This window comes from Arachis ipaensis, chromosome B04 (assembly GCF_000816755.2).
Source record: "Arachis ipaensis cultivar K30076 chromosome B04, Araip1.1, whole genome shotgun sequence".
Classification (NCBI taxonomy): domain Eukaryota; kingdom Viridiplantae; phylum Streptophyta; class Magnoliopsida; order Fabales; family Fabaceae; genus Arachis; species Arachis ipaensis.
Window position 1 is genome coordinate 21,175,624 of NC_029788.2, and position 23,823 is coordinate 21,199,446.

At 36.4% G+C, this 23,823-nt stretch overlaps 1 protein-coding gene across 1 annotated transcript in view; it reads left to right on the top strand.

Moving 5' to 3' along the window:
* LOC107636228 (histone-lysine N-methyltransferase ATXR7) overlaps positions 17,697-23,823 on the top strand; it is a 14,622-nt gene continuing 8,495 nt past the window's right edge. The window contains exon 1 of the mRNA XM_016339753.2: positions 17,697-17,959. Coding sequence (XP_016195239.1) covers positions 17,697-17,959 — 263 coding nt within the window. The remainder of the gene's footprint in view (positions 17,960-23,823) is intronic.

Below are 23,823 nucleotides of genomic sequence, written 5' to 3' on the forward strand. Positions count from 1 at the left end.
CCACTGCTGCTGCATATGGGAGTAGTATCTGTATACCTCCCATCAAAGCAGGTAGTTTTGAGCTAAATCCTCAGCTCATTGTCATGGTGCAGTAAAACTGCTAGTATTCCGGTCTTCCATAGGAAGAACCTACTGAGTTTCTGGCACAATTCTTGCAAATTGCTGACACAGTACGTGACAAGGAGGTAGATCAGGATGTATACAGACTGTTACTGTTTCCGTTTGCTGTAAAAGATCAAGCTAAAAGGTGGTTAAATAACCAACCCACAGCAAGCATAAGGACATGGAAACAGTTATCAGACAAATTCTTGAATCAATATTTCCCCCCAAAAAGGATGACACAGCTAAGGCTGGACATCCAAGGCTTTAAACAAGAGGATGATGAATCCCTTTATAATGCCTGGAAGAGGTACAGAGGGATGCTAAGGAAATGCCCCTCTGAAATGTTTTCAGAGTGGGTGCAATTAGACATTTTCTACTATGGGCTTACAGAAGGAGCTCAGATGTCCCTAGACCACTCAGCTGATGGATCTATACACATGAGGAAAACTATTGAAGAGGCTCAAGAGCTTATTGATATAGTTGCTAGAAACCAGCATCTGTACATAAGTAATGGGTCCTCCATAAAAGAAGAAGCCAAAGCAGTGTCTACTGAACTTGGTCTTCCAGAACAAGTTGCTGAACTCAATCAACAATTGTGCTTTCTAACAAAACAGCTAGCAGAATTCAAGGAGATGCTACAAGACACTAAAAATGCTAATAAATATATGGAGGCACAATTGAATCAGACAAAATAGCAGTTATCAAAGCAGATAACAGAAGAGTGCCACGCAGTTCAATTAAGAAGTGGAAAAACATTAAATACCTCACTTCAGAGCAGCAGAAAGCCAAGGAAAGAACAACTGACAGAGGATGAGCAAAATGTTATCCAAAATCCCTCTGAGGACAATAAGAGCCCAGAGAGGAACAATTCTGGCGTTCAAACGCCAGAAATAGACAAGGAGCTGGCGTCAAACGCCCAATGAAAGCTCAGTTCTGGCGTTCAAACGCCAGAAACATGTAAGAAGCTGGCGTCAAACGCCAATCAAGCTTCTAACCCTGGCATCCAAACGCCAGTGAGCGATCAGACACACCCAAGTGCTGATAGCAACCCCTCTAAAAGGGCTCCTCCAACCACCTCTGTAGGAAATAAACCTGCAGCAACTAAGGTTGAGGAATACAAAGTCAAGATGCCTTATCCTCAAAAACTCCGTCAAGAGGAGCAGGATAAGCAATTTGCCCGCTTTGCAGACTATCTCAGGACTCTTGAAATAAAGATTCTGTTTGCAGAGGCACTTGAGCAAATACCCTCTTATGCCAAGTTCATGAAAGAGATCTTGAGTCATAAGAAGAATTGGAGAGAAACTGAAAGAGTTCTCCTCACTGAAGAATGCAGTGCAGTCATTCTAAAAAGCTTCCCAGAAAAGCTTAAAGATCCCGGGAGCTTTATGATACCATGCATATTAGAGGATAATTGCACCAAGACAGCTTTATGTGACCTTGGGGCAAGCATCAACCTAATACCTGCATCCACTATCAGAAAGCTTGGTTTAACTGAAGAAGTCAAACTGACCCGGATATGTCTCCAACTTGCTGATGGCTCCATTAAATACCCATATAGGCGTGATTGAAGACATGATTGTCAGGGTTGGGCCATTCGCCTTCCCCACTGACTTTGTAGTGCTGGAAATGGAGGAGCACAAGAGTGCTACTCTCATTCTAGGAAGACCTTTCCTAGCAACTGGACGAACTCTCATTGATGTCCAAAAGGGGGAAGTAACCCTGAGAGTCAATGAGGATGAATGCTGTCATAGCCATGCAGCATCCAGACACACCAAAAGACTGCAGAAGTTGATCTTATTGACTCTTTGATAGAGGAGATCAACATGGCTGAGAGTCTCGAATCAGAGGAATTGAAAGAGCCTCTGAAACTTCCTTAAGAAGAGGAAAAACCTCCTAAACCCGAGCTCAAACCATTACCACCATCCCTGAAATATGCATTTCTGGGAGAAGGTGACACTTTTCCGGTGATCATAAGCTCTGTTTTAAATCCCCTAGAAAAGGAAGCGCTACTTCAAGTGCTAAGGACACATAAGACAACTCTTGGGTGGTCCATAAGTGATCTTAAGGGCATCAGCCCAGTAAGATGCATGCACAAGATCCTATTGGAGGACGATGCTAAGCCAGTGGTTCAACCACAGAGGCGGCTAAATCCAGCCATGAAGGAAGTGGTGCAGAAAGAGGTCACCAAGTTACTGGAGGCTGGGATTATTTATCCTATTTCTGATAGCCCCTGGGTGAGCCCTGTCCAAGTTGTCCCCAAAAAGGGAGGCATGACAGTGGTTCATAATGAAAAAAATAAACTGGTTCTTACAAGAACAGTTACAGGGTGGCGCATGTGTATTGACTACAGAAGGCTCAATACAGCCACCAGAAAGGATCATTTTTTCTTTACCATTCATAGACCAGATGCTAGAAAGACTAGCAGGTCATGATTATTACTACTTTTTGGATGGCTATTCAAGCTATAACCAAATTACAGTAGATCCCCAGGATCAAGAGAAAACAGCATTCACATGTCCATCTGGAGTATTTGCCTACAGAAGGATGCCATTTGGGCTATGTAATGCACCTGCAACCTTTCAGAGATGCATGCTCTCTATTTTCTCTGATATGGTGGAAAAATTTCGGGAAGTCTTCATGGATAACTTCTCAGTATATGGAGACTCATTCAACTCCTGTCTTGATCACCTGACACTGGTTCTGAAAAGATGCCAAGAGACTAACCTGGTTTTAAACTGGGAAAAATGTCACTTTATGGTGACTGAAGGGATTGTCCTTGGGCACAAAATTTCGAACAAGGGAATAGAGGTGGATCAAGCTAAGGTAGAGGTAATTGAAAAATTACCACCACCTGCCAATGTTAAGGCAATCAGAAACTTTCTGGGGCATGCAGGATTCAATAGGAGGTTTATAAAGGATTTTTCAAAAATTGCAAAACCTCTGAGCAACCTGCTAGCTGCTGACACGCCATTTGTGTTTGACACAGAGTGTCTGCAGGCGTTTGAAACTCTGAAAACTAAGCTGGTCACAGCACCAGTTATTTCTGCACCAGACTGGACATTACCATTTGAACTAATGTGTGATGCTAGTGACCATGCCATCGGTGCAGTATTGGGGCAGAGGCATGACAAGCTTCTGCATGTCATTTATTATGCTAGCTGTGTTTTAAATGATGCCCAGAAAAATTACACAAACACAGAAAAAGAATTGCTTGCAATGGTTTACGCCATTGACAAGTTTAAATCATACTTAGTAGGATCAAAAGTGATTGTATACACCGACCATGCTGCTCTTAAATATCTACTTACAAAGCAGGATTCAAAACCTAGGCTCATAAGATGGGTGTTGCTTCTGCAAGAATTTGATATAGAAATAAGAGACAGAAAATGGACAGAAAACCAAGTGGCTGATCATCTGTCCCGGATAGAACCAGTAGAAGGGGCATTCTTTCCCTCTATTGAGATCTCTGAAACCTTTCCGGATGAGCATTTGTTCGCCATTCAGGAAACACCATGGTTTGCAGACATTGCAAACTATAAAGCTGCAAGGTTCATACCCAAGGAGTACAGCAGGCAACAAAAGAAAAAATTAATTACTGATGCAAAGTACTACTTGTGGGATGAACCCTATCTCTTTAAGAGATGTGCAGATGGAATAATCCATAGGTGTGTGCCTAGAGAAGAAGCACAGAAGATCTTATGGCATTGCCATGGGTCACAATATGGAGGTCATTTCGGAGGTGAGCGAACAGCCACCAAGGTCCTCCAATGTGGCTTCTACTGGCCTACCCTCTATAGAGATTCCCGAGAGTTTGTATGTAACTGTGACAGTTGTCAGAGATCTGGTAATCTGCCTTATGTTACGCCATGCCTCAACAAGGAATCTTGGAGATTGAGTTGTTTGATGTATGGGGTATTGACTTCATGGGGCCTTTTCCACCATCATACTCAAATACTTATATTTTGGTTGCAGTCGACTATGTATCCAAATGGGTAAAGGCCATTGCCACACCCACTAATGATACTAAGACAGTGCTGAAGTTCCTCTAGAAACATATCTTCAGCAGGTTTGGTGTCCCTAGAGCACTAATTAGTGATGGGGGCACTCACTTCTGCAACAAACAACTTTACTTTGCTATGGTCCAGTATGGAATTAGTCACAAGGTGGCAATTCCATATCATCCACAGACAAACGGGCAAGCTGAAGTCTCTAATAGAGAACTAAAAAGAATCCTGGAACAGACTGTAAGTACCCGTAGACAGGATTGGGCGAGTAGCTTGGATGATGCTCTGTGGGCTTACAGAACAGCATTCAAGACTCCTATAGTGACCTCTCCATACCAGCTTGTGTATGGTAAGGCCTGTCATCTGCTCGTCGAACTGGAACATAAGGCCTATTGGGCAACCAGATTCCTAAACTTTGATGCCAGATTAACTGGAGAAAAAAGATTGCTCCAGCTAAATGAGCTAGAGAAATTCAGACTCGCTGCTTTCGAAAATTCCAAGCTTTACAAAGAGAAAGCAAAAAGGTGGCATGATAGAAAGCTGTCATCTAGAGTTTTTGAACCATGACAGAAGGTTCTGCTGTTTAACTCTAGGCTCCGGCTATTCCCCGGGAAACTGAAATCCCGGTGGAGGGGACCATATGTGATTACAAGTGTGTCACCATATGGCTATGTGGAGCTTCAAGACATTAATTCTAATAAGAAGTTCATTGTTAATGGACAGCGAATCAAGAATTATCTTGAAGGCAATGTTGAGCAAGAATGCTCAAGGCTGAAGCTAGATTAAAAGCTCAGCAAGGTCCAGCTAAAGACAATAAAGAAGCGCTTGCTGGGAGGCAACCCAGCCATTAGCAAAACTTTTTCTGTTATTTTATTTTATTCTATTCTTCATTTTATTTATTTTTAAATTATACAAGTTCAATATTAACAATCTTCAAGGTAAAGAATCAATTGCATAAGTTCACAGGGTTAGAGAAGGATTCAGAGCACAAAACAGGGAAAAGGAGCTCACTGGCAAGAAAACGCCAGTAATGATATCTTTCTGGGAGTTAAACACCAGAATGCGTACCATTCTGGGCATTTAACGCCATACTTGCAGCGTCCTGGGTGTTCAGGAAAAACGCCCAGTGACAAAGGAATTCTGGCGTTTAACGCCAGCCAGAAGCAACAGTTGGGCGTTAAACGCCCAAAAGAAGCCACAGAGGGGCGTTAAACGCCCAAAACATGCAGCAGTTGGGCGTTTAACACCAGGATTGTGGAGGGGAGGAAGTTTTTGTTCCCAACTTGATTTTTTTAAATTTTCATATTTCAATCCATTTTTCTTGCATAAACATGTTCCCATACTTTCATTCTTCAAACTTTTTTTTCCAAAAATTTTTAAAAAATATCTTAATCCTAAAATTAAATCTTTCTCAATTCTTCTTCAACCTCTTCTCAAATCTTTTTCAAAACAAATCTAACTTTTTCAAAATTCTTTTTTTTCAAACTCATCAATATCTTTTTCAAATCTTCACAATATTTTTAGAACAAACCTATCTTTTTTAAATATCTTTCATGTCTTTTCAATTTTAAATTAAATCTTTTCCTATCTTACTTATCTTTTTCAAATCACATTTTCTATCATATCTTTTTAAAATATTTTCGAAAACCCACCCCCTTCCCTTTAAATCCTCGTTCAGCCTCCCCCTCTCTTCCACAATTCGAACTTGGCTCTCCCTCTATCCCTCTCCTTTCTTTTCTTTTGCATGAGGACAAGCAAACCTCTAAGTTTGGTGTGTTTATCCGTGATCACTAAGCCAATACCCACCAAGATCATGGCTCCTAAGGGAAAACAAACCAACTCAAGAGGCAAGAAAGAGAATATTCTAAAACCACTTTGGAATCAAGGGAAGTTCTTAACCAAAGAACATTCAGACCATTACTACAAAATAATGGGTCTAAAGTCAGTGATCCTGGAAGTTAAATTCGATCTGAAAGAAGATGAATATCTGGAGATCCAAGAGTAAATTCGAAACAGGAGCTGGGAAGTCCTAGCTAATCCTGAAACAAAGGTGGGAAGAAACATGGTTCAGGAATTCTACTCTAATCTGTGGCAAACAGACAGGCAGAGAATAGCTGGAACCGCATTCTATGACTATCGAACTCTGGTCAGAGGGAAGATTGTTCACACCTACCCTGACAAAATAAGGGAGATCTTCAAGCTGCCTCAACTGCAAGATGACCCAGACTCCTTTAATAGGAGAATGATGAGACCAAATCAGAGCTTGGACAAAATCCTAGAGGATATATGCCTCCCTGGATACTGGGGGCGCCTAGAAGCATCTATCACCAAGTTGCAAGAAGCTATGGATCAACTGAAGGAAGAACAGCAAAATCAAAACAGCATGCTCTGCAAGCTGCTTAGGGAACAAGAAGAGCAAGGGCGTGAACTGAAAGAACTGAAGCGCCAGAAGCTATCCCTTGAAGGGCCAAGCACTCCACAGACTAAAGAGGCATCTACCTCCCAAAGCAAAGGTTATTGAGTCCTAACTCTGTGATAACCTTTTATCTATTTTAAGAGTCTATGAGTATTAAAACTAGAGTCATTTGTCTTTATGTCTTTAGTTTCTTTTCTTTTATTGCTAAGTGTCTGCTTTTATGCCTAATTTATATTATTTCCAATAAATAATAAATAAAGATTAGAGTCTATGCCTTAAAGTTATGAACATCCTATGAATCCATCACCTTTCTTAAATAAAAAAAATGTTTTAATTACAAAAGAACAAGAAGTACATGGTTTCGAATTCATCCTTGAAACTAGTTTAATTATTTTGATATGGTGACAATACTTTTTGTTTTCTGAATGAATGCTTGAACAGTGCATATGTCTTTTGAATTTGTTGTTTATGAATGTTAAATATGTTGGCTCTTGAAAGAATGATGAAAAGGAGAAATGTTATTGATAATCTGAAAAATCATAAAAATTGATTCTTGAAGCAAGAAAAAGAAGTAAATACAAAAGCTTGTAGAAAAAAAAAAGAGAAAAGAAAAATGGCGAAAAAAAAAGAAAAAGAAAAAACAAGCAGAAAAAGCCAAAAGCTCTTTAAACCAAAAGGCAAGAGCAAAAAGCCAATAACCCTTAAAACCAAAAGGTAAGGGTAAAAAGGATCCAAGGCTTTGAGCATCAGTGGATAGGAGGGCCTAAAGGAATAAAATCCTGGCCTAAGCGGCTAAACCAAGCTGTCCCTAACCATGTGCTTGTGGCGTGAAGGTGTCAAGTGAAAACTTGAGACTGAGCGGTTAAAGTCGAGGTCCAAAGCAAAAGAAGAGTGTGCTTAAGAACCCTGGACACCTCTAATTGGGGACTCTAGCAAAGCTGAGTCACAATCTGAAAAGGTTCACCCAGTTATGTGTCTGTGGCATTTATGTATCCGGTAGTAATACTGGAAAACAAAGTGCTTAGGGCCACGGCCAAGACTCATAAAGTAGCTGTGTTCAAGAATCAACATACTGAACTAGGAGAATCAATAACACTATCTGTATTTTGAGTTCCTATAGATGCCAATCATTCTGAACTTCAATGAATAAAGTGAGATGCCAAAACTATTCAAGAGGCAAAAAGATACTAGTCCTGCTCATCTTATTGGAGCTAAGTTTCATTGATATTTTGGAATTTATAGTATATTCTCTTCTTTTTATCCTATTTGATTTTCAGCTGCTTGGGGACAAGCAACAATTTAAGTTTGGTATTGTGATGAGCGGATAATTTATACGCTTTTTGGCATTGTTTTTACATAGTTTTTAGTATGATTTAGTTAGTTTTTAGTATACTTTTATTAGTTTTTAATTAAAAATCACATTTCTGAACTTTACTATGAGTTTATGTGTTTTTCTATGATTTCAGGTACTTTCTGTCTGAAATTGAGGGACCTGAGCAAAAATCTGATTCAGAGGCTGAAGAAGGACTGCAGATGCTGTTGGATTCTGACCTCCCTACACTCAAAGTGGATTTTCTGGAGCTACATGAGTCCAAATGGCACGCTCTCAATTGCGTTGGAAAATAGACATCCAGGTCTTTTCATCAATATATAATAGTACATACTTTGCTCGATGATAAACAACGCAAACTGGCGTTCAACGCCAGTTCTGTGCCATATTCTGGCGTTAAACGCCAGAAACAGGTTACAAGTTGGAGTTAAACGCCCAAAACAGGTTACAACCTGGCGTTTAACTCCAGAAACAGCCTAGGCATGTGTAAAGCTCAAGTCTCAGCCCCAGCACACATCAAGTGGGTCCCGGAAGTGGATTTCTGCACTATCTATCATAGTTTACTCATTTTCTGTAAACTTAGGTTACTAGTTTAGTATTTAAACAACTTTTAGAGATTTATTTTTGTATCTCATGACATTTTAGATCTGAACTTTGTACTCTTTGATGGCATGAGTCTCTAAACTCCATTGTTGGGGGTGAGGAGCTCTGCTGTGTCTCGATGAATTAATGCAATTATTTCTGTTTTCTATTCAAACACGCTTGTTTCTATCTAAGATGTTCATTCGCACTTCAATATGATGGATGTGATGATCCATGACATTCATCACCATTCTCAACCTATGAATGCGTGACTGACAACCACCTCCGTTCTACCTTCGATTGAATGAGCATCTCTTGGATTTCTTAATCAGAATCTTCGTGGTATAAGCTAGAATCCATTAGCAGCATTCTTGAGAATCCGGAAAGTCTAAACCTTGTCTGTTGTATTCCGAGTAGGATTCAGGGATTGAATGACTGTGACGAGCTTCAAACTCACAAGGGTTGGGCGTAGTGACAGACGCAAAAGGATCAATGGATCCTATTCCAGCATGAGTGAGAACCGACAGATGATTAGTCGTGCGGTGACAGCGCACCTGGACCATTTTCACTGAGAGGACGGATGGTAGCCATTGACAACGATGATCCACCAACACACAGCTTGCCATAGGAGGAACCTTGCGTGTGTGAAGAAGAAGACAGGGGGAAAGCAGAGATTCAGAAGACAAAGCATCTCCAAAACTCCAACATATTCTCTATTACTGCATAACAAGTACTATTTAATTTATGCTTTTTACTCTTCATAAATATAATCATTCTTATTATTGATTTCCTGACTAAGAATTACAAAATAACCATAGCTTGCTTCAAGCCGACAATCTCCGTGGGATCGACCTTACTCACGTAAGGTATTACTTGGACGACCCAGTGCACTTGCTGGTTAGTGGTACGAGTTGTGAAAAGTGTGATTTACAATTTGTGCACCAGAGGCCAAATTTTGACTGCTTGTGGCCAAGATGCCAACAATCACATGTTTGTGATTATGTATTTAATTGTGGATGTTGAAAACAAAGACAACTGGAAAGGGTTCCTTGAACTTCTGCATAACATCCTTGGTGACTACAGAAAGAATGAATGGGCTTTTATCTCGGATATACAGAAGGTGATGACTAATTTGATTTACGAAAAGATTTTTAAGGACTTATTTGATTTAATGATATACTTTAGGAGGATATATTTGATTTAAAGACATATATTGTGAGGATTGATTTAATGCAATATCTTTTCGATGTAAATTATTTTTGCAGGGATTAATCCTAGTTATGCAGGAAGTAATGCCAAGGATTCACCATAGATTTTGCGTGTGGTATCTCTAGAGGAATTTCTCAAAGCAGTGGGGGAGTTTACAACTGAAGGACATGGTGCCGAAATGTGCTAGATCAATGACTAAAAGTGATTTTGAGGGAAACATGCAAAGAGTTAAGGTGATAAATGAGCAAGCATAGGCTTATCTGGATAAGTGGCCGAAAGATGCATGGACTAAAGCCTGTTTTAGTGAGGGGCCAAAAATGGATACTATCTGTAACAATGCTTGTGAGCCATTTAATACAAAGATAAAGAATGGGAGGACCAAGCCTATCCTCACCGTGGTAGAGGAAGTGAGGAGGATTATAATGTAGAGCATGATTGAAAATAGGCATAGATTGACAAACTACCAAGGAATTCTTCCTCTAGTGCAGCAAAGCAAACTTAAGGCAATGACAAAACTTTTTCAGCGTTGGTCCCCCCAATAGAGTGGTAATCAGAATGAGGTATTATATGAAGTGCAAGGCTGGCCAACTACAATGGTTGTGGACTTAGGGAATCACATTTGTACATGTAGATTCTGACAACTGACGTGTATATTCTCTAACCTTTTTTGTAAATAGACTTTATTTCAAATTTCACTTCATCTGAAAATATAAATGTATGTACATGTATGCCATGTATGCATGTCATCTCAGCCATACAAGATAAGAACGACAAGAAGGATGAGGAGTACTGCCATGAGTGGTTAACCATGGAATTATATAGAAAAATATATGCTTTCAATGTTAACTCAATCAAGGGCCAAAACTTATGGGAAAAAATAGATTCACCTGTACTTGTCCCACCTCTGATAAAGTCAAAACTAGGTAGGCCCATAAAGAACAAAAGAAAAGATAAATATGAACAATCAATTGACTCCAGGACAAGGATGAAAAGAAAATATAACCCAATAAGGTGCATGTTTTATGGTGAAGTTAGACACAACAAAAGAATATACAAACTGAAGAAACAAGTTGAGGCTGAGGAAGAAGCAAGGCAAATGCAATTGCACTTGCAGTTGCTGCACCTACTATTATTGGTAATTTGATATAGATACACCAAATGAACTCCCAGATAATGCTTCTCATGCTCCTCCACCTGCTCCTGATCTAGTATCTGCTTTCCTACTACCATTACAACCGAATTCAAAATACAAATTGTGCTTAGCCAACCAAAAGGAATCCCAGCCACCCAAGAGATACAACCTTTACTAACTCCTAAAATTATAGTGGTTTGATTAATTAGTTTATTTTCAATTTCAAATGCATGAAGTTGTGTTTGTTTTTTAATGGATTTATTGATAATGCATGTGTAATGCAGGCTAAAGTGAGAGAAAGACCACCCAAGCTTCAGGCTATGAAGGGAAAAGAAAAAAAGGGCTGCCTCTCCCTAACTCACTGTAACAACTAAAATAATTCCAATCTCTACTAGAACTATCAAAGGATCTAGTGCTGCAATAGCCAAGAAGCTTGCAAGTTTCATGACATTTGTACCAACTTCGGTGTTCAAATGTCCAAGGAAGAAAGATAAAGATATTTGAGACCACCATTGAATCCTGTTTCTTTGTATGGGGGTATAGATTAGGAAATATTTAATGGTGGTAAACACTGTCTTGTTCACTGTTTTGTAAAGCCCTTTTTTTTATATAACCTTTTACTTAGTATGAAGTGTTCTTTTGAAAATATTTTAACAACTTTATTACCTTTTGTGGTGACAAACACTATGTTAGCATATGAATATGGACATGCATATGTTATTGATTTGTCTTTATTATCTATATTAAGACTTCTTTATAAAAGAATGGTTAGTCTTCCAATTCCTATTCTCTGGTGTGCTTGTTATTTTATTCTTTGTAACAATAAAAGTAATGAATAAACATATTTCAATAATATGTGTACTCATAATCTAGGTTGTCATTCATAAACTCCATTTCATTACTTAGATATTAGCCCACTTGAGCATTTTCTTTTACAACAATTTAAGGTTGATAACTAGAAAGAAAAAATCTAAACAAATCCAGCAACCTAAATCACACCACTAAACCATAGTCACTTGCTCCTAGTTGTACATATATAACATGCAAAGTAAAGCCCCTACTAAGATGACCACTATAGACCAATGAACATGAAACTCATTAATATTCTGAGTACTTTGAATTTTGCTTTTAAACTACCCATTCTCCATGGTAATTTAACCTTCCAATATTCATAGTCAATCTCCATTTCTACATTAGTTTCTGTATTTCCCTTGGGAACTTCTACAACAGCTTCATATTTGTTGTTATCAATCCATTTAAAAAAATTGCATTGGATACCCTTTTGAAAAGATTGAATAAAAAGGTGCATTCCATATAAAGGGTGAATGCCAAAAACATGATGCTATCATTCATACGAAATTAACTCACCCAATATCTTAAATAAGTATGAAACAACTTGTCTGGATTATGTGACGTCCTAGGTTTCTTAATCAAAGTTTTCAAACCATAAAAATAGGTTTCTTCATCGTTCTTCCTCTTTCTTTACATGGAGGAGCTCAAAGCATAGTTATCATGTGAGTGCGGCGACAACCCACTACCATGACCTTTATTTTCGCTCCCTATCATGATGCTGAAATCCAATTTCTCCTCTCTCAACAACTAAAGGAATTGCAACAACACTCAAGCAATGCATTCATGTTTACGAGAAGATGAGGATAATGGTGTATTTACTTGAGGTTCAGGGACTAAATTGATATAATTTTCCAAACATATATCATTATCAACATCAGGGTATGCCAGGTGTAATTTGTGTTTTTCACTTCACGTTCTAGGTTAGCAAATCATTAACGATAGTGTCAAGAAACTAACAAAGGGACGAACATGATTTAAAGAAACTAATTTAGGAACTAATTTGATTAAAAATATCACCCAAAGATGAAAATAGAATACGCATGATCTTTCAGGGACAAATTTAACTATTAACTTGAGATCTAAGAGACATTAACGAACATAAGCCCTAATGTCTCTTTACTCTCAAACTCTGGATCTTTGACAAAATTTTTTGTCATTTTTATTTTTCCAATCAAACAAAATCTCATTTGTAGAAGAAAAACCTTGATATGATTGTTTGGTTACGTTGCATATTCTTGATTTGATTTTTTTTTTTTTTTTTTGCTATTCTTTTGCTTAGAAACTTATTCCTTATTTGCAGCTCAGTGTTCTATGTTGAGATTAAATATTGTTTGTCAATTTATATATATTAAACAAAATGCAAGTATTAAAAAAATATTAAATAATGTTTATATAATATTACAGGCCTACTATTAGGGCTGGAAGTGAGTCAAGTCAGCTCATGAGCCAGCTCGATCTCGAGTCGTTAATAGCTCGATAAGCTAAAGTCGTGAGCTAGTGAGCCAAGCTTGAGCCTGAAATTGAGCTCATAAATTAAATGAGCCGAGCTTGAGCTTGGATAAGCTCAGAACTCATTAGCTCGTGAACTAGCTCGATTATATATATATATATATGAAATAATGATCTTAATTATTTAAAATTTTATAGTTATTTTTTTATATATAATTTTGATGTAGGACATAAATAAAAAAATCTTTTTTAAAATATATAAGTTATAATTTATTGATATAGAATTATAGATTATGTTCCTATTATTTGAGCCAGCTCATGAGCTTTTGGTGAGCCGAGCTTGAGCTTAAGAAATAGGCTCAATTGTTAATGAACCGAGCCATGAGCCGAGCTCATTTTTTGTAAGCCGAGCTTGAGCTTGGTCTAGCTCGACTCAGCTCGTTTCACTTCCAGCCCTATCTTCTATATATACAAATTTTTTTGGCTTACAAGTTGATACAAGTTGGCCCAAGCCTAACAAAAACAACCCTCACATTAACGAATTTGGATCCTCTAAATTTTAGATTTTTACTTTAGAAGATAAAGTGAGATCTCTCACCATTGAATATTTTTTTTTCATGTTTTCTCTTGGTCCCACCTATGAAATAAATGGTGATAGCTCATACTTTACCCTCTAAAGTGAAATTCAAAATTTAGAGGATCCAAATCCCATAATGTGCATGTGAACACGCGCTCAATCAACCGTTTTAATAGTGCGCTTAGATTATGAAAGACGCTTCTTCTTCTTCCTCGATCAAATCCTCAATCCTGAATATTCAAAAGACGCTCGAAATCTCTCAAGAAACTGTCAAAATCGTCGCAAAAACTCAAGGAAATTTACAAGAAAACTTTAAAATCTCCATAAAAAAATACAGAAATAAAAGCAGAAAGATTATTCAAGGTACTGTTTCACTAATCGTCCAGTTTTTTTTTCACTTTTCTCTTTCTCATTTCGATCGTGAAACACTAGATAGTCGTATTTCTATTTATTAAGTAGATTCATTATGTGTTCTTGGTTTAAAATACATATTACTATTCTCATCATTCTGTTCAATCGGTGATAACTGTTTTATGTACTGTTTCACGTATAGTTTAACGTATATTTTCATGTGTTTTTTGTGCATGTTTGCATGTTTGGAACTGAGTTTGTATAAATAAAAACTTTCGCTGTATTTCAAGTAAATTTGACTATACTTGGTGCTGTTGTTCTTGAATATTATTCTTGTGCTTCTGGTGTCATTTTATGCATGTTTGGTTGACTTGAATATCATTTTGAACTCATATCATGTCATATAATCTAAAAAATAATAGAGGTATATATGGTTAGTATTTTGGTGTATATCAAGCGAATTCGATTGTAATTGGTGATGTTGTCCTATCCTGGTGTAACTAGAAACAAAATATTGACCTTGTGCTTTTGGTGTCATTTTATGCATGTTTGGTTGACTTAAATATCATCTTGAACTCATATTATATCATGTAATCTAAAAAATAATACAGGTGTATATGACTGGTATTTCAGTGGATTTTAAGTGAATTCGACTGTAACTGGTGATGTTGTTATCTATTAACCTTATTTTTTATTCCTTATAGTAAAAATAGCAAGCAAGAATCCTGTTGCACCAAAATATAATCTAAGAACATATATCTTAGAAAAACTCAATTTTTTCTTGTGTAAATATAGTTTATTTAAATAATTCTTATTTCGTTTGTTTACAGAAAACTCATGATTTGAGATGCTTGGCAAGCCTCCTAAATGAAAAGTTCCAAAACATGAGCAATGAAAAGAATGCCATCATCTAGGAATCGGGATTTGATGGTTTGATGCATATCCCTCCAATGAATGTGCCGCATAAGCTCTTGAAGGAGTTGACATATTCTTTTGATTTGATAAGAAACACATTGGACACCTGGTATGGTGTATTAAGCATCAACCAAGAAAATATAGGAGCTGCCCTCGACTTGAATGCATATGGTAACTGATTACATTAACTATTTTAATAGAGGTGTATATGGCTGGTATTTCAGTGTATTGAATTGAATTGGAGTGTAATTGGTAATATTGTTTTGCTGCTTTTTTAGGGTTGCTCTTTCCAAGCAAAGTTAATTTTAAAGAGTTTACTGAGGAGGACAAGGAAGTTTATAGAAGCTTCCAAGGGAAAACATTGAAGCAATTGACGGACTTGATGATGGAGATTGGTGTTGACGGTGACGAAGATCGGCTTACGTTCAAGAGGGCATTCATCCTCTACATTCAAATGTCGTTCTTGTCACCGACAACAATAAACAAGGTTTCTCCCATCCACATGCCTCCCATTTTCTGTGTGGACACCATACGCGAATGGAATTGGGGTGGCCATATCCTCGACTTCCTCATAAAGGGCATAAGTGAGCACATCTTGAAAAAAAATTCGTTGATGGTTGTCTCTATGCTATGATGATTGTATACTTTCACGAATCCAAATACAAAAACAAGTCGGCGGATACAACTCCTGGACCACCCTGGGTGCTGCACTGGACTAAGCAGTTGCGGCTTGAGAGGATAAAAGCTGAAATTAAGGGTCACATGGTAACTCGACAGAATCTTTTCTTTAATTTCAGTGTATTTGTTTTATATATATGATGTAAACTAATGTTTTACCTATTTTAGGGTATCGTCAAGACAGTAGAGATGAAAGAGAAATTGACTAGAATGAAAGAGGAAGAAAAGAAAGAAAAAAAAAGAAGACACAAAAGAAGAAGGAGAATTCTTCAGAAAGTGATACTGGTGCTGACTCTGAGTTTGATTCTGAACAAGACTCAGAAGAGGCACCAAGAACAAGAAAATAACCAAAAAGAAAAGCAAAAAATTAAGTATTATTTTTCGGTGTATTTTGTCATTTTTACTGTGTTTATTGCTTCATGATAGTTTGCTGTCGAGGATGGTATCCAAAAAGAGGAAGCACATTGTTCAGGATTCATCTTTGGATAGCCAAACTGAATCTGATGATGAGTAAAATTCTCAAATTATCATTGGAATGCTATGTTTTCTGTTTATATCAAAATTTTATGTATTAACAGAACGTTTTCCAATTTGTTGTCAAAAGTAAAGTATTGGAGCAAATAATAAAAGGAAAATTGAAGAAAAAATTTCAAAGTCCTCCAAAATAGTATGCATTGCTTTCGGGGGTATTTTATCAATTTTGTTGTGTTTGTTTGATTGATAATTCTTTGCTTTCCAGGATGCAATCCAAAAAAAGAAAGCACATTATTGAGAATTCATCTTCTGAAAAAGAAACTGAATCCGATGACGAGTAAGATACATTGTAAAGCTATCTTCTTTTTTTTTTCATTAAAATTTTATTTGTTAACATAATCTTTTGCATGTACTATCAGAACTAAAGAAATACAATAATTTTTAAGAGAATCAAAAAAGAAAAAAAAAGACAAATGAAAAGGTTGCATAAGAGTATGTTGATTTTCGGTGTATATTGGCAATGTTATTGTGTTTTTGTTGTTGATGAATGTTTGCTATCCCAGGATGCAGGAAAAAAGGACAGATATACCAGAAGGTGCGCTCCGCTCCACATAAGCTCACTATGATTCTTTGCAAACATATGATCCTTTATTTGATAAAATTTGCTAAATCCTAATGTAATTAATTACTCTAGTTTTACTGAATAATATTTATTTTGTCCTTAGAATGCCAGATGTGAACTTGGCAAGTAAAAATGATCCTAATGTTTATTTGTTAACATATTCTGCTTCTGATTCTGTATATATTATATTTTTTAGAAAAAAAGTCCTTTAATGATTTATTCAAGAAAAAAAAGGTAGGAAAAAAAAAAGAAAAAACTGCGACTATGTAAGTTCTCATAAAATAGAGGTTGTATTTCTATTCAATGCTTGATGTGTATTCTGACATGATTTTGGTATATTTCAGGTTGGGAGATACAATGACCCAGCTCAAGAAAAAATGATTGTTCTTCGGAAAGAGACACATTCATAATCCGAACCACTCGACATGTGAGTTTTCCAACTTACTTTCAACCTTCTAATATTCTATTTTAAGAAACTTTATTGACTTTTTGTTTTTGTCTTGGTTAGACTTCCACTACAAATATGTGCACCTCCATCAGAGACAACAACATCAAGCACTCTGCAAAAAATCCCAACCCCTGCAAAGTCTCCCGCAAGGAATTTAAAGAAGAAACAATTAATACGTAAGGAATAATACTTTTGATGTATCTAGTTTGTCTTTGGATTTATTCGTGCATGGTTTAATGGGTTACATGTCTTTTACATAGGTGTATTTGGTTCTTGTTTTGGTGTATTTCTTCTGAATTGAGGTGCAATTGTTTTTTTTTTTTAATTTAATTCCTTTTCTGTAATCCTGTAGCACTCCACAACCCAATGAACCTGCTGAAAACACACCAACAGAGCCAGCAACTCCTTCTAAAATGTAAGTTTCACACAATACAACTCTTTTTCAATATCTTTTGTCTATTCTTATACTCTTTTATATGTCACCATGTAGTCATCCACCCCCTTAAGCCACTGTTGTATTAATGATGGTTGCCAAGGCAGCATCATTTGTAAAGCATGACTTTCCTACGCCATCCTTCAGCCTTAGCTTTTTATGAATCTAGTCAAGAAGATACACTAACTCAGGAGGGTCCACTAGCAGCTGAGAAGGGAAAAACTCAAGAGATCCCGATATTGATTGAAGAATTAGAAGAGCTGGTGGAGCAGGTTGTAAATACTGGGGTTGCGGTAGCGTTAAATTTTGCTGAGGATAAAAGTCCTCCACTCCAAAAGTTGCAGCCCACTGAGCGCTTTGTTGACAAGTTTGAAACTCCTACGAGGTGAGCGAAGTATCGGGCGACCTTAAAGAAAAATGCTTTCTTTGGGCCACAAATATCAAGACCTATGACGAGGAAAGCAGTAATGAGTGGGATGTAATATGCATCCTCAACCATCAACATCCGCTAAAAATAACAAAAAGGCACTTTACATCTTTAAAAGCCAATACATATATTGAAAACCAAGTAATCTTAGAATAACATTAATAATTTTATTATGAGTTGTTGTGCCATGTATGTAATAACTTTGGGTTTTTTTCCTAGATTGTCTCTGCAATGTGTCTTCTTCTGAACAAAAAAAGAACTAAAAGATTTGAAGAACAAATATACTGTCTCTCCCCTAATATTGTGGTAAGATGTAGTAAATTCAAATTTCGGTGTATTGTTATGATGTATTGTGTGTTATAACTGTTTCTTTTGTTGTTATACAAATTCTGTAGAATTTGGCTTTGGGGAATCATAAGGGCGTGTTCAAATAGCCAAAAACAAACAAGCCCTTTGATATTCAAGACTACAATATGTCTATCCCATATCTGGACATGAAAAAGTTAGCATTCCATCCATTTGTAAGTTTTCATTTATAAAGCTTCTTAATACAATTCTTTCATTAGGTGCCAATTAAACTAAAAAAATTGTTCTCTCTGGCCAAACTTCAGATATTTGCCCCAGTTTGCTATGCAGAATATTAGTGGATATGGATGGCAGATGTTAGAAACAAGAAATTTCATATCCTTGACCCATATCACAAAAAGTCTCCATCGAAAGAAAGAACGCAACTTAATAAATTTGTTGTAAGTTTCTTTTGTTTTCTTTATAAATTCCTTGGTTTCTGTCTGTTGTTAGCAATATAAAAATTCGGTGTAGTTCTGTTTGAAATAAGGTGTACTATTGGATCATTTTGGTGTAATTTGGTTTTAAATATAGTCTTTTTTATATTTTGTTTTTTTTTGGGTTTTAAGGCTACATGATTTCAAGGATGAGGGTATTTGTCGGAGGATAACCTCTGAGAAAAAAAGGATGATGAAATTGAACCACCATATGTTAACATTGTTGGCCAACGTACCAAGTATAAATCTTTCTCTCTGAGAAATTTTGTGTTTTCTCTTATTGTCCTATTTTACTTTGCTAATTTATTTTTGTTTTTAGCTACGATTGTGCCATTTATATGATAAAATGGCTCGAGGTAATTGAACCATAAAAACATCAAAAAGGGAAAATATGAATGGGACAATTAGACACAGGCAACTATGTTTAAAAATAGATAACTCTATATTACTTTACTAAATTAACGAAGTTTAATAAAAGAAATTTTTTTGCAGAAGTGGATCATTTCAGAGTTGAATATGCTTCGCTGATTCTATTTGATGAAATGAATCGACTCAGAGATAGAGCTATTCAAGAAAGTGAAGCCATCAGATTGTCCAAGCTATCTGCAGTATTATTGAGTCCTTATTGTCAATTGGATTAAGAAGATATCGACAGTGAATAGTTTGAATGTCGTAGTCTGTTAAACATTGTGTACTAAATTGTATAGTTTGAACACATACTTTCTATAAATTGTATAGTTTGTGAATATTGAATCCAAGTTTTTTATAAATTTTTTTTTTTTGCAAAAATAAACTTCTATGAAGCTGTCTGTGCTGTATTCAAATGCTGCTAATTACAGGTCCAAAAAATCCAGGGAAATAAGATTAAATAGACTAATACGCTGAATTCTTTTTATAACACCAAAAAATAACCAAAATACACCAGAAACGCGTGCATACATATTTTTCTGTAAAATTTAACTAGAAGTTATGGAAATTCAGGAATTTGAATTGTTACCCTCCTTAAGTATTGAATTGTATATGTATTGTATTTAAAGCAAACAAATCCCTTTAGCTAGTTCAAAACACTAATTTCCAAACAAACAGCAACATCTCAAAAATATATAAAAAAAAAAAAACAAAGAAAATATCAATAGGAAGAGCATGCAGAGTACACCAAAAAATATTTATTGGTACACCGAAATAGTGTCACGCTACACCTGAAAAACCATCCTATGCTACTGAATCTCTGAATTGATAATTCATAACATGTCCATAATATTGGTTGGAATTTGATTGCACCACTAAACCACCATAAAAAAGGTTCAACTGCAAAAAATAAAATAATATATTAGCAAAATTATTAACAAAAACAAACACAATTACCCCCTGTTTAAAGAATATCACTTTTACCTCTCTTAGAGCTTTTGTTTTCTTTTTCTTTGAAGCATTTGCAATCTGTTTTTCCGTCTTTCAACCTAGTATTTTTGGGTCGTCCTATTGTTCTCACGCGTGGAGGGCTTTGAAGCTTGTTAATATCTTCCAAGGAAGCATCTTCGTGAGATAACAAAGATTTTCCCTTACTTTTGTCTTTGTGTTCTTTCATTTCAACCATAGCATTATCGTAAGTGCGGTGCAGATCGCAGTCAGCTCCTCAGATTCTGATGCAAATTCACAGATATTTTGTGAATGAAATACCAAATCGTTAAATCTCTTACTTCTTGGCTCTAACAGAGGCTCGTCGTGGCTGCTCTTGATATGTGTGTGCCTCTTCTTTACGTTCTTGCTCTATCGTTCCAATATATATCTCGGTGACACTTTGTTTACTCGCTCAAAGCTTAACGCGCTCAAAGAGTGACGGCATAATATCTCTCTTGACTCGAATAATAATTGACTTCAGCTGATACCCTGTCGTGTGTAACCACAAACTTGTTGAATGTTGAGTTAGAAACTTGTTCTATAACTTCATATACCATATAGCCTAGAGCGGAGTGCGTTGATCTTGTGATGTAATTCACCTTTCCTCTGAATTGTGCTTGGACTTTCTTGAACTTCTCGTAAGTATACACTTGTTGAAATTGAGCTTCTATTGAGGATTTTGTTGCACACGATATGACGGTATGTAAATCTGCAGCATCCGATTCTCTCTCTCTCTCTCTGCTCTCTTTTTCCTAGGCAATTATCGTACTGTTTGATGAATTGGATAAGTGAGCTGTTCTGCGTAATGAACTTGTTAAAAAAAATATGCATGCTCTCACTCCTTTGTGTGGTTCTCATCCCAGCACAGAAGTGATGATTGAGATAAACTGGAATCCATAAATGACGATCTTCAAAAAGCTCTGCAAAAAACACCTAAATCAAACTAACATACACCGAAAAACATGCATTTTACACCTCTGCTGCGCAGGCAAAAACACATACTGAAACTAACAGCATCACTTAAATCCTAATAAAAACAACATTACCTGAAAGCCACTTGTTATCCCCAAGGTCATACTTCATCAGAAAATCATTCCAATTCCTATCAAATAAATCTTTTGTAAGAGAGTTCCAAACAACATGACTCATCTCGTGTTCAATTTCTTCGTGTCGCTTGTAGCCATTTAATTTACTTAGAATCTTCTTCATGATGTGCCAAATACACTACCGGTGAATTGTTGTGGGTATACAAGCCTCAATAGCCCTTTGCATCGATGCGTATTGAACGGTAAGAATGCCTTTTGGAGCATTTTCTCCCATGCAACGAAACTAACATTCAAATAACAATTTAAATGATTGAATATCCTCATTTTTCATCAAAGTACATCCCAGAAGTGTTGACTGACCGTGGTGATTCACCCCGATAAAAGAACTAAAAACCAGATTATACCTGAATACGACGACACAGAAACAACATCGTTAATCCACCGAAATAGTATATCTTTACATCGAAAATGGTACCAAATACACATAAACCAGAATAGCATATTACCTATTTGTATTGTAAGTGGTATCGAATGATATAACATCTCCAAAATACTCACAGGCAGCCCTACTTCTTTCATCGGCCCAAAAAACAATCTTAATCGACTGATCAACCTCGAGTTCAAGCTCGAAAAAGAAATTATGATTCTTCTCTTTCATTCTTAATAAGTATTTCCCAAATTCTTTCGCTTCCTCTAGTTCCGAAACATTCCGCACTTCTCTCGTGATATAATTTCTCACATCTTTTTCAATAAAACTTAACTCACGATGACCCTCGGCTGTTGTGACAAATGATTGATATATTTTGCTTGGTCTGATTCCGACTTTCTCTTGTTATTCTCTATTGTACGTCGTACGGACATGCTTAGTTCCCTGTGCTGTTTAAGCATCTCTGCTTGATTTGCACAACAGGGATGTGAAGGATGCAATACAACCTTCGAAATAATCCAAACACCAATGTCTTTTAATATTTGTATATAACTCTTGCAGGACAATTTAATCTAGCTGAGAGATTTGTCTTCTCAATTGGAGATATTTTCGATTTTCATTTCCCCTCTCTGCTATATGTAATCAATTGGTTCTTAATTTCATTTCCCTTCTTATTTGTGCTCCAAACTCTTGTAGAAAAATCTGCAACTTTCGAATAATCTTTGTAAAATTTTGCAGCATCTTCAAGCGTGTTAAAAGTCATCCCAATCTTCGGAACAAGTTGCTCATCAACATCGCAGAGAAACTGCAAAATACACCGAAAATAGTCCACAATACACCATATTAAAAGCTAGCATATACCGAAGCTCATCAACAAATAGAAACTAAAACAATTCAACTATAGAATCATAAACTACAAACAAACTACATTATATAGATTCAAACCACACCTCACTACTTGATTCGATTCAAAACAATAATACAATTCACTCTTGTTCAATTGAAAAGTCTGAACCTATAAATACACTGAAAAGTCCCCACAAAACACCAAAATAGTTCTGATATACACCAAAACAAAAAATGCAAACAGATTCATCAGAACTCCTAAATACATTCAATTCAAACCATCAATAATGAAATTTTCACAAGCAATTTCACAACAATATTCACCTACAAAATCATAAACTACTAACGAAAATATTAACTAGAATTGAACCATACCTCAGCCGCTTTATTGGATTCAAAATAATAATCCACTTCACTCTGATTCAATTGACAGTCTGAACTTGAATCATTCATTATCCTCAAAATTGATTTGAGAGCTTGATTTCAAAAACGAACATAGAGAACGAAGAAAATCGAAAAAAACAAAGAAAGAGAACACAGAGAGAACGCAGAAAAACGAAGGAAGAAAACCGCAGAGAACACAGAGATGAACAAAGGAAGAAAAATGCAGAGATGGAAGATCGAAAACGCTGACAAAATTCGAAAAAGGAAACGAAATCCTTAAAAAAAGCAGTTATATATTTGCGCGTTGATTGAAAAATTAGTTAAATTAAGACGCGCATGAGATGAATTAGGTTAAAAAGACTTGTATAGATTTATTTCAAAAAATAACTTATATGTAAAGAATATTTGATAATATTATAGAGGGGATAGGAGCTGATATATTGACCACGATCAATCACCAAAAAACATATATTGACCTCGATCATGCCCTAACACTAACAGAAAACTCGCGACGAAAAAAAGAAAGAAAACCTCGTCCCGTCTGGGTTGGGTAAATTACCCGTGAATACGGGTGGAGTTTCCAATTTGCCATCCCAAAAATTAACTAGTCGTTTTTTATTTTTGTTTTTCTTAGACGATAGAAGTAGCGGTTTGTAATTGACAATTGTAAATCCTTAAATTTAGATGACAATAAAACCCATGCAACATAGCCGAAAATGTTGGTCACCGACCCAACCCATTTTTCAGCTCAGTTTGGGTTAAGGATGGCGAGAGGCGATTAGAAGAGGGTCATCTGTGGACTTGACTTTATGACCCGGTCCATTTATTTATTTATTATTTTTTTTTCTAATTTTCTAATCTAAAATTCCAAACCTACTCGCTCTTATGATTTTCACTTCGAACAAAAAACACACACACGGAAGCCACCGCCACAACCCC